The 12464-nt window shown below is 42.9% G+C and overlaps 1 protein-coding gene across 3 annotated transcripts in view; it reads left to right on the top strand.

Annotated features, from left to right (window-relative positions):
• The window catches only part of LOC112611405 (cytochrome b5), a 39110-nt gene extending 32509 nt beyond the window's left edge, over positions 1-6601 (top strand). Inside the window, exons 4-6 of one of the 3 annotated variants that reach the window (XR_003116649.1) lie at positions 3193-3216; positions 4388-4422; positions 6231-6570. Coding sequence is in view for 2 of the 3 variants with exons in the window: in XM_025365145.1 (XP_025220930.1) it covers positions 4388-4422; positions 6231-6312 (117 nt within the window). In the remaining variant the exon portion in view is untranslated. Of the gene's footprint in view, positions 1-3192; positions 3217-4387; positions 4423-6230 lie in introns of all 3 variants that reach the window. The other 2 variants (XM_025365145.1, XM_025365144.1) reach the window with 2 other exon arrangements.
• Positions 6602-12464: the final 5863 nt, after the last annotated feature.

The following is a 12464-nucleotide window of genomic DNA, read 5'->3' as shown; positions in this document are numbered from 1 at the left end:
TATAAGCTTAAAGGCCACATTTACCTCAACATCCCTGATAGTACAATACAAGTCTTGTGTAATACTGTTTAGTACAAAGCAATTTTATTTGTATGTTCTCTCCTTATTCAAGAAAGACTTAAGTTCAATGTTAATGATATGAGTACTTCCAGAAGATAAAAAATTGGCTTCAGAATTTGAATGGCCTCTGTGACAGTTGCTCAGAACCCTTGCTGTGAGTTCATTTGACGTTAGCACCTTTTTTGAGGCTACTTTTTGGACAGCTGAAATTCTGTGATGCATTAAGTTTTTCCTTTTTCTCTGAAGTCTTTTAAGGGAAGAATATATATTTATTTTTTTATCATGTGTTCCCCATGGTAATCATTTTGGTATAAGTCATTTAGCTATAACAAAACAAAGGTTTAAGATTCCTTAGATGAACTTAGATGACCGCAGGGCCAGCCGCTTCCCTAACCATAAAGATGACAAGCAGAAAACACTTGTAGGTGTAAGATTGTACCCATGTCTCCTGCCATAGCTGCTTTCAGTGTGAAGGACAAAGCCTTTCCTTCTTTGTTTGCTTTTAGAACACGTGTATTACAACCTATACTGTTGGATTAATTGCCCGTTACTGTTTATTGTTCTTATTTTCTATTTTAAAGTGGCAATTACTTTGATACTGAGAATATTTTGGGAACAGAGCAAGTTTATGGGGTAAATTCCGGGACTTTAGCTTTTAGCATCAAAGAAGGCTCTCCTGACAACACTGAGTGACAGCCCTTTGTGTGTTAAGACATGGTTTACTTCATTCCAGCATTAGCAGTTGATATTTGATCAGCTTGTTAGGTGTGGAAGGTCTTACTGAAGTTTGAGAATCACACTAACTTTTTAAAGTAGATTTTTGTTTGTTTGTTTGCTTGCTTGTTTTTGAGACGGAGTTTTGCTCTTGTCACCCTGGCTGGAGTGCAATGGCATGATCTCGGCTCACTGCAACCTCCACCTGCCGGGTTCAAGCGATTCTCCTACCTCAGCCTCCCAAGTAGCTGGAATTACAGACGCCTGCCACCATGCCTAGCTAATTTTTTATATTTTTAGTAGAGATGGGGTTTCACCATGTTGGCCAGGCTGGTCTTGAACTCCTGACCTCAGGCATTCACCTGCTTCAGCCTCCCAAAGTGCTGGGTTACAGGCGTGAGCCATGACACCCAGCCTAAAGTAGATGTTTTAATCTCTTCAGAGATTTTTACGGATTAACTAACTTCTGAGTATTTTTTTTTAAACAACTCTTCTTTATTGTGACTTTGCTTCAGTGAGAGCAGAACCGGAAGAATGTGGGACAAGAGCTTGCTGGCCTTTTTGAGAGGCCATAAGCAGATTAAACGAAAGGAAATACATGAGCACTTTTCTGGATTTATCTTTCTTGTGCTTTTGGTTTAGCAGAGGTAAAGAGTGTCCTTAGGTACTTCTTTTGTCATGTGTCTGTATAACCCATCCACCTATCTCCGAGAGGTTGAAGAATGTACACTGTGGTCTGAATTTTTGAAATGTTGTCTGCTTAAAATATCTAGTTGAATAGTGAAATAAAATGCAGTAAAGATTATTAGCTTGAACTTGCCCTAAGGAAAGCATCGTGTTGAGTTACCAAATTAAGGTATTTGTAGACTTAGAAATCATGCATTTTAATCAAACATAAATGTTTCTATCACATTTGTTTACATAGAGAATATTAGTCATAGCAATACCCCTTCTTGGTTATAGTTTTTAAAGCATTCTTACAGAAATTATTTGGTCCTCACAGTATCTCCATGTTAGACCTACCAAGGGAGGTGAGTACATTGCTGCTGAGAAGTGTTAAGCACCTGAATCACAGACATGCTCCAGAACCGTCCAGCAGCCATCTCAGGCTGGTCAGTTGCAGTCCCTTAAGCTTCTTCTCTAGGTTCTGGGCTTGCCGTGTTAGACATCACTCTGTCAGTATTTGAAGAGAGATAGGCTTCCAACTAAAGAGTGGGTTATGTTAGATGAACTTATAAATGAGATGACTCTGATGCACAAAAGCTTATTGGGCTTTGCATGCTTTTCATAATTTATGGAGCTTATAATTTACATGGATTCACATGACTTTCATAAGTCATTATCCATGACATACTTGTTTTATTTTTTTGAGACGGGATCTCACTCTGTTGCCCAGGCTGGAGTGCAGTGGCATGGATCTCGACTCACTGCAACATCCACCTCCCGGGGTCAAGCAATCCTCCCACCTCAGCCTCCCGAGTAGCTGGACCATAGACACACAGCACTGTGCCCAGCTAATTTTTGTATTTGGGTTTCGCCATGTTGCCCAGAGTGGTGTTGAACTGCTGGACTCAAGCAACCCGCCAGTCTTGGCCTCCCAAAGTGCTGGGATTACAGGCATGAGCCACCATGCTCAGACTTTGACACACTGATTTGATTGTTAACCTCTTTTTACTGAAGTTGAACCCTCAAAGTCATGGAGTGAACAGGTGGCAGAGCCAATCATAAAAACCATCGTCTTTCTCCTTGTTCATTGCTGACATACTTTGATAGTCACGTCCCTAAACCCAAGTGAGGCCCTCAGAACATTGACCACTAAAGACCAATTACTTTTTCATCAAAGTGCAAAGTGGTAATTCAAACTTCCTCTAACTGTCAAGCATCCTGGGCTACAGAACCAAGAAGATAATCAACATCAAAAGATGATAGGATTATTTCAGGTTCCCCTCTTTAGAATTCATGGCTGTTGCTGGTGTTGCTGGTGCGAGAGTAGTGTTTTAACCTTAGCGCTCACCCATGGTAACCACGAAGGCAGCAGGACGGCAGGTGGGAGGTTCCAGAGTTGTCAGCAGTTGGTGAAATGCCTGTGCTCATTTTAACGATGCCATGGATGTTTGTGTTTGCCTTCTGTTGGTTGTTTAAAGCTTAACTTTCTAGTTTGACAATCATATTTTACCTTCAGTGATTCTTTTGTTTCAGAACTGATTGTGTCCTCTAATAGCTAACTAATATTTTTGTATATTTTGATTATTTCTAGTAATCTTTGTTAATTTTATTCATATATACAAAATTTGGAAAATCCTCTTGCCGTAGTTATGAATATTTTTATAGATGCTAAGATTTTAAAATTGCTGGAATAGATAATACATTTGCAATTTTTTTTAAAATGGCTTACCTTTTTTTCCCCTACTGTGTCAGGAACCTTAAAGGCAATGTTTCAAGGTTGGTGGGTCTCATAACTGCTTTGCTTGCTTTTCCCTGAAAGGTGTCTGTCTTTTCATGGGAGTTTCTCTAACGTGCTTTGCAGAGTGATGCTTTGTCTTACTGCAGGCCGCTGATTGTTTTGCTAATGCTTTTTTATCTGTGCTTTGGGAAACTGCAGATCTGAAGCTGTCTTATTTATGGCAACTTCTGTTTGAGGCACTAATGCTTATATTGGTGTGGAACATCAAAAGAATGCTGCTTAACCCGTTTTCAAGCCCCAAAAGTTTATAGTTCACTAGACCTTAGCTTTTGAGCTGTTTGGAGAAGTATGCGTTTTTCCAGAATCATTGTCCATTCACTTTAGTGCTACTCAAAAGAGCTGCTCCCAGAAAGCCCTGGAGGATAAAAACAGGGCTTTCTTATTTGGAGATTTGCTGTTAGGCTGAGAGTGACCAGCTGGTGACAAGTGTGACGCCAGCCATAGCAGTCTCGTGAGGCTGGTCTGGTGTCTTGCTGGTAAAAACAGGGCTTTCTTATTTGGGGATTTGCTGTTAGGCTGACAGTGACCAGCTGGTGACAAGTGTGACACCAGCAGAGCAGTCCCGTGAGGCTGGTCTGGTGTCTTGCTGGTACCGTCTGGTGGGAATTAAAGCAGCCCCCCGAAAAAGTTGGCCTAGAGTGTAGAATTTAAAATGGCCGTTCTTTTTGGTTCACATGTATTTAATGTAATATAGGTACACTTTTTTACATCTGTCAGATTTGAATAAAATAACTGATTTTTTTATTGAACATTGTGTTGTTCATGCTTTTGAAGAATGAAACTGCTTTTTCTAAAGGTGACATGGGATTATGTGTATGTGAACATGAATGTCTCTTTTCAGTTTCTGCATTAAAGTATTCAGATGTCTAGCGTGTGCAAGATATTTTATGTAGCATACTAATTTTGAATGTTTTTAAATTATTGAGGTTATGTCCTTAAGTAAATATAGATGATGACTAAAATGTTTTATTCTGGAAAAAAACAAAGTTAGGCATTTTAGTGAAAAGAAGTTTATAATTTTCCTTTTTGACATCTTCTGAAGAATGCATTGCGTAAAATATTGTGTTCTTATTTTCAGAAGGATTTGAGTCAATGGAATAAGTTCACCATTCCCTTGAACTTACTTTACTTTTTCCTCTCGTGTTTCAGGAAACTCTTATCACTACTGTTGATTCTAGTTCCAGGTATGTGGGAGCTTTCTTTTAAAGCAGTGGTATATGGGAAGGCTCATGGGTCCAGGTTGGACGAGGTGCATCCCCCACCTGCTGGGTTCCTGGGCCTGACACTGTGCTGTCTCAGCAACTTTCCACTGAAGGCCAGACTGTTCAGAGCGCTCAGCCCCAAGCTTTCAGGCAGGGGACAGTGAACACCGTCCACAGCCACGTGATCTCGCCAGGTGATCTCACGGGCTGGCTACATCCACCCCAAGAAACAAACAGAACAACTGCATTTCCTTTTCCCCCAGGGCAGCATCTTAGGCGGCCAGTCCCACAGCGCTTCCCTGGCTCATCCAGGCAGACAGTCCATTTGCTTCCTTTCAATCCATGTCTGTTTCTTAAACTCTAGTGATTACATTTCCCTAAGCACAGGTCAGTTTTCCTTTGTCATTTTTGTTAGCTTTAAAGTTGAAGCTGGTAATCTGCGTGTAGCATGACTCAATTGTTCTAGGCACCAGATTTGTTTATGATAGTCCAAGTGCATATTCACCTTTTTGGCAGCTCTACTATATTGACTTCTGTAATAGCCACTTTGTTGGACCCAAGCTCAAAACCACACATTTGTATTTCATCCTGTCAAATTTAACTGCCTCAGTCTGTTGGTGTTTTGGAATATTCCCTGCCTACAGGCAGTATTTCACCTTACTCTTCATTAACAAGCCAGTTTCTTTCTAAAGTGAAATTGAAAAACCCCACCAAACCCCACTAAGACAAAAGTTATGCTTGTAATTCTTATGAAAGTTACACTTGTAATCCTTATGAAACGATTGCACTTACAATCCCTATGAAACACATATGTAGACCTAGTCTATTTCTGAAGCCTTACACATTAATTTCCATTTTCTAAGAAAGTAAGTCAAAGATCGAAATCTAAAGATTCAAATCTAATTGAAAGATTCAAATAGAAATTATAGCTCATCCCTTCTTTGTCTCTGATTTGATTTGTAATCTGTAAAATTTACAGATCGAACTTCTATGCATCAGGACTGTAAATTAGGCATTTTTTTGATGGGGCCGTGAATTTAGACCTGTGGACCACACACGAAGTAGTTTGGCCATTCTGTTTCTTAACCTTTTAAATCCACTTCAGCACAGGTTGTAAAGATTAGATTTTCCTAACCTAAGCTTAAAGCTGTGGTGTTAATGGCAGCCTTAATAATCACAGGGCCCATACTCTTCAACTTTACAGCTGGTGGGGCATTCGTTTTTTGGTTTGTTTATTTTTGTTGGTTTATTTTTGTTAGTTTGTTTTTGAGACAGAGTCTCGCTCTATAGCCCAGGCTGGAATGCAATGGGGCCATCTTGGCTCACTGCAACCTCTGCCTCCCAGGTTCAAGCGATTCTCCTGCCTCAGCCTCCTCCCCAGTAGCTGAGATTACAATTAGCTACTGCCACCATGCCCAGGTAATTTTTGTATTTTTTGGTAGAGGGTTTTACCATGTTGGCCAGGCTGGTCTCGAACTCCTGACCTCAAGTGATCCGTCCTCCTTGGCCTCCCAAAGTGCTGGGATTACAGGCATGAGCCACCGCCCCCGGCCAAGTGGGGCATGAGTTTTCTCATAAAGCCAGTAGGGCAGAGTGATTCCTGCCCTACATATAGCAGGGCATGCATTACACTCATGTCACTTTTAGCAAATCCAGGTTGCCTTTTCAGCAAAATTGGTTACAGAGTTAAGAAAAACATGCCCTGGTAATTTTCTGTTAGAAAGGGCAAAGACTTTGAGTTCACCACAGTGCACATGATGTCAGCATGATTGCTTTTTGTGTCTTTCTAGTTGGTGGACCAACTGGGTGATCCCTGCCATCTCTGCAGTGGCCGTCGCCTTCATGTATCGCCTATACATGGCAGAAGACTGATTACCTCCTCAGAAGCCAGCACAGGAAAAGCCTGCTTTGGTCACAGGAGAAAAGAAGCCATTGCTAACTACTTCAACTGACGGAAACCTTCCCTTGAAGACAATGATTTTAATATATCTCTTTCTCTTTCTTCTGACATTAGAAACAAAACAAACAGAACCGTCCTTTCTGCGCTCACATTTTTCGAGTGTGCCTTTTTATTCATCTACTTTATTTTGATGTTTCCTTAATATGTAATTTACTTATTGTAAGCATGATCTTTTAAAAATATATCTGGCTTTTAAAGTATGCACCGTGTTTGCCTGTTTGGTGTATAATTGTCTTTAATGTTTAGAATCTGATTATTTAGAGGAATCCTTCAATGTGTTACTCATTCAGATCCAGGGAGGCCATAGGACTGGAGAGGGGGAAATAAGTTTGAGCGTCTCCTTTCACATCGTCACATCTCATTGAGTAACCATGTATTGTATGCTTCCGATGTAGTTTCTGTTTTCAAGGAAATTAAGAAAGGCCAGAAATTATAGTTTAAGGATTTCTAATAATTGTTCTACTTGAAATAGATCTTAAAAAGAAAGTAGTGGCCAGGCATCGTGGCTCACACCTGTTATCCCAGCACTTTGGGAGGCCAAGATGGGTAGATCACTTGAGGTCAGGAGTTCAAGACCAGCCTGACCAAGATGGTGAAACCCTGTCTCTACTAAAAATACAAAATTAGCAGGGCATGGTGGTGCATGCCTGTAATCCCAGCTACTTGGGAGGCTGAGGCAGGAGAATTGCTTGAACCCAGGAGGCTGAGGTTATAGTGAGCTGACATCACACCAGTGCACTCCAGCTGGGCAACAAGAGCAAAACTCTGTCTCAAAAGAAAAAAAAGAAAAGAGAAAGTAGCCTACAGGGCCTATGAAAGAGACTTCTTATCCTCACTGATAGAAAACCATCAGCAACTTAAAAACGCATGAACCAGGAGCGGGCATCGCAAGTGTCCGTTCTCTCAGCTTCCAGGTATCATTGCAAAGACATTCTCAGCGTCGTAGGTTCTGAAGTCTTAAGAATTCTTCATTCAGAGGGGAGAGTTGTTTATAAACTCTTCTAAGGAAAGGCTGGTTTTCTAATTTGTAAGGAGATTATAGGACATTGGAATCTGATCTTTGAAGAAATTTAGCGGCTAGTATTGAGCTCTGAAGAGTTCTAATGTGGCTCTGTCTCCTCCTTGGGAGGAGATCTAAGGGGCTGATTCAGTCATCTTACTTCCCATTTATTATTCTCTTCCTTATGTGTTATTCTTTTAAATGTGGAAACTTCAAAGCTGAATTTGTTAGACCCCAGTACTTGTGTCGTTGGCTGTGACTGCGTTTGCACTGGTGTGAGCTGACAAACCACAAGCTTCTTCAGAAGTGACTGCACGCAGTGGAGAAGAATTGTGGTGTTCTTAGAGAGTACAACCTTTATAATCAAATAGCATGCACCGCCTTTGCCTTCTTCAGTCACTCAAGGTTGACAAGCAGTTTCCATTTCAAAATAAATTACAACACTTGCTAAGGGACCCGTGTAAATATTTCAATATTTTTGGTTGTGGTTTTTAGCTATAAAGCTTCACATCTTAGTACTTTTTAAAACATTGCTCCTAAATCAACTAGGAGGTGAGTCAAAGTGGGTCTGTCATACCTTAGATGACATTAAAGGGTTAACTTGTAAATCATTTTTAAGATGTTGACTAATAGTATCTGTTTATCGTTAAGAAGCATAACAGTTGAATTTGACATTTTTATCAGTGACTCAGCAATTTGCTGACGTGGCTGGCAATTTTTCTTCATGTGTTTTGGGAACAACATGTAGAGTCAAGGAGAGGAGTTTACTTCCTATTTTTAACATTTACAGTTTGTGCAGCCCAGAATCTCAAGGAAAGATATTTGACATTTTTTTCTCTGTTGCTTTCCCTTCAGAGAGGTGAGAGACTTCAGAGGCTGCCCTTCTCTTCATCTGCTGGTTGTGAAAGGAAAACATCTTGGGCCTCCAAAATCACTAAGGAAAACTCAAGCTGGAAACTGCTTAGTTTCCATTCTGCCTCCCGTTCTACTCAGTCACCCCTCTGCTCACTGAGATAGAGGCATATCTGATTGCTTCCTTTGGAAAGGCTAATCAGAAACTCAGAAGAATGCAACCCTTTGTGTCTCACCTGTCTGTCACCTGGAAGCGCCCTCCCACTTTGAGTCTTCCTGCCTTTGCTTCAAGATGTCCCGCCTTTCCAAACAGAGCCAGTGTACTTCTTACATATATCGATTGATGTCTCATGGCTCCCTAAAATGCGTAAAACCAAGCTGTGCCCTGACCACCTTGGACACGTGTCATTAGGACCTCCTGATGCTTTGTCACGGGCATGTCCTCAACCTTGGCAAAGTAAACTTTTATTTATTTATTTATTTATTTATTTATTTATTTATTTATTTTTTGAGACAGACTCTTGCTCTGTCGCCAGGCTGGAGTGCAGTGGCGCGATCTTGGCTCACTGCAACCTGCGACTCCTGGGTTCAAGTGATTCTCCTGCCCCAGCCTCCCGAGTAGCTGAGACTACAGGCGTGTGCCACCACGCCTGGCTAATTTTTTTTAAATTTTTAGTAGAGATGGGGTTTCACCATGTTAGCCAGGCTGGTCTGGATCTCCTCACCTCAGGCAATCCGCCCGCCTCAGGCTCGCAAAGTACTGGAATTACAGGCGTGAGCCACTGCATCCGTCCGGCCTAGTCCTTGACTTTCTTTTCTTTTTTTTTTTTTTTTTTTTTTTTTGAGACGGAGTCTGCTCTGTCGCCCAGGCTGGAGTGCAGTGGCCGGATCTCAGCTCACTGCAAGCTCCGCCTCCCGGGTTCCCGCCATTCTCCTGCCTCAGCCTCCAGAGTAGCTGGGACTACAGGCGTTGCCACCTCGCCCGGCTAGTTTTTTGTATTTTTAGTAGAGACGGGGTTTCACCGGGTTAGCCAGGCTGGTCTCGATCTCCTGACCCCGTGATCCGCCCGTCTCGGCCTCCCAAAGTGCTGGGATTACAGGCTTGAGCCACCGCGCCCGGCCGACTTTCTTAATAAGGTTGTTTTTACTTTGCACTGCGGACTCGCCCTGAATTCTTTCATGCGCGAGATCCAAGAACCCTCTCCTGGGGTCTGGATTGGGGCCGCCTTCCTGTAACACGTGACTGTGTTGGGTGCACATGTGTCGGTTGCTCACCTCCTGGGTTTGAGTCGATTAGGGCTCTGGTTGGAACACGTATCTCCCTTCCTCGGAGGTGTCTAGACGACGGCAAGTGGAAGTTCTGGAAGCAGATTTTCCTTTGCAGTGTAGCCTTTCTAGGGGGTGTGCAGACACAGATGGCCTCAGGGAACCAGTTTCCAGATCCTCAGCTTCTACCTAGATTGTGTGAGTTTCCTTAGTCTGCTGTAACCAAGTATACCACAGCTGCGTGGCTTAGAACAACAGAAATTTGTTCCCATAATTTAGAGGCCAGACATTGTAAATGAAGGTTTCAGCCGGGCCACTCGCCCTCCGACACTCTGGGTGGAGGCCTTCCTCACCTCTTCCAGCTGCCACTGGTGGCCGGCAGTCCTCACCTGGCGGTCCCCACCTCACAGTCCTCACCTGGTGGTCCTCAATGTGGTCCTCACCTGGCGGTCCTCACCTCACAGTCCTTGGCTTGCAGCTGCATTGCCCAGGGCTCTGCCTCTATCCCTGACGTTTTTCTCCCCTTGTGTCTCTGTCATAAGGACACATTGGATTACCTACCCCAGCATGACCTCATCTTAACTAATTACATTTTTATGATCCTGTTTCCAAATAGTCACGCTCTGAGGTGCTGGGGTTAGGACTTCAACATAGGTTTTTGGGGGACACAGGTCAACCCATAGCACATTCTTTTCTAAAAGTGACCTGATGTTCATGCCGGCGCTCCTTCCTTTACTCTCTTTCAACTCAGTTCCTTTTCTCCCACTTTTCAGGAAAGAAGCGATCTTAGCTCAGGCCACTCCAACAAAATACCTTGGACTGGGTGGCTTAAAAAGCAAACATTTGTTTCTCACAGTTCTAGAGGCTGGACGTCCAAGACCAAGGTGCCAGCAGGTTCGGCGTACTCACATGGTAGGGAGAGGAAGCAAGCTGTCTCGGGACTCTTATGATGACACGATACTACCCCACCTCCTCACACCCACACATTAGGGGACAGGGATTCCATATGGGAATCTGGGGGGAGACATTTCATCTGTGACAGAGACCTATTTCTCACCCATCCTGAATTTTAATATTGGATGCTAAAACTACTGTCAAATGTGGTACATAGTGGGGTCTGTGAGTCTCTGTAATCAAGACACTTCTTTAATCAAGGTACCCCACCCCAAGTCAGGCTTTGTGCTTTCCTTGTCTGGCATGTGCTCTGCTGACGGTGAATTGTAGAATAGGAACAGGGCGATTCAGCCTTCTGGAGGGGGGTTGCCGTTCAGATGGACAGTCAGCAGCAGGGGTGATGACACTGTATTGAGCAGTATCTGTTTTACCATGCCTTCACTGTCTTCGATGAAGGCCTCCCTCCTTCAGGAGTGCCCTAGGAGACTGGTCAGACAAAATATGAAATCATCTTGTGATATGGGTCCACAGAAAATCAAAATCAAGTTTTTAATTTCACTGGTATGTGTACATTTCTATTATAGACAATGTGATTGGGAGGCAAAAGATTGTCATAACAATATTTTTCATTAGGATAAAACTAGGAAGAAGAAATAGATCTATGAGGTCAAGGACAAAAAGGAACAATGTACAATTTCTGCTAAGAAAGAGTGTTTCGGCATCTTTTAAAAGGGTAATGATGGCAAATTGCATTGATATTTAAATTCCACTTAGCAAATTTTAAAGAGTGATATTTCATCTTTATTTTAAAATGTCAATCTTTCAAATGTTGCATAACGATGCCCTTTGTAAATATTTAAACTCATGATGAAACATTTTAAAGGGCAACTGAAGGTGTTTTTCAACATTCTTATAAGGGTAATTTAAGTAGAACGTGTAAGTGTAATTTAAGTAGAACGTGTGAAGAGCTCTGCCCTGCGGCAGGAGCTCATTCTCACTCACTGTCTCTCCCCAACACCACCTCACGCACCTGTCCCCACATCCTTTCTCCATGACTTGGCCACACTGTGAAATCAAAACATAAGTTTCAAACATGGATAGTGTATGTTGAGTGAGGTTATGCACTACATGCTTAATTTTGACATCAGGCTGCCTGAATGTTTTTCTTGCAAAATATTTTAAAAATTGCTTTTTATTTGTAGTTAGCTCAACAGTCCAAGGCCTCAGCACATAGCCTGGCTCACAGAAACATTCGAGGTTTTGAGTTGAAACTAAATTGCGAATTGTTTTAATATTTTCCATGGCTTAGAAGTCTTTGATTCGATTTTTTAAGACCCTCTACTCCTAACTGTAAGTTGGAGTCACTAAATCTGAGTCTTGTTTTAAAACAAAGGTAAGGCATCTTTGATACTGTAAAGCAGGGACAAAATGCAAAACAGCTTCTCTTTCAGGAAGACACCTATTGTACTGAAATCTGAAGTCACTCTTGGGAGAAAGGAAGGCTTGGGAGGCTTGGAGACCGCGGTTGGAAACCTGGCCCTCCCGCTTGCTAGCTGCATCGCTTCAAGTAAGTTACTTATCCTTGTGGAATCTTACTTTCCCATGGATATAATTCATGAGCAATGCTTCCCTTAGACCTCAACTAGAGGTCCTGCCCACTTGAAGGACCCCATCTGGTCCACTGGCTGTGGGCTTCCCCATGAGTCAAGGATGTGCCCACCTGGAGCCTGTTCCCCTCCAAACCCTAGTACCCTACACACACGGCTCAATCCTGCCTATAGGTCTGGGTCTCCCCAGCTCATCCTCCCGAGGGTCACCAGGCTGTGGGGGTGCACATCAGGGCCGAGAGTAGCCGAGGGCTGGTGGTCTGTGGAGAGGATGGACACCCTGGATGAGCAGGTGGGGTCTGCAGGTAGGATCTTCATGAGTGCACTTGGACTCTGCATGTCGGTGGACGGGCGCTGGGAAGGGAAGTGGGGAGCTGGGAGCTGACTCTTCCAATGCCACCACCATCTGGCATAGAACTTTAATGAATCTGAAAATCCTAACTTC

Source organism: Theropithecus gelada, chromosome 18 (assembly GCF_003255815.1).
Source record: "Theropithecus gelada isolate Dixy chromosome 18, Tgel_1.0, whole genome shotgun sequence".
NCBI classification, from domain to species: domain Eukaryota; kingdom Metazoa; phylum Chordata; class Mammalia; order Primates; family Cercopithecidae; genus Theropithecus; species Theropithecus gelada.
The sequence above is the reverse complement of the archived record's forward strand: the minus strand, read 5'-3'. Positions and strand labels throughout refer to the sequence as shown.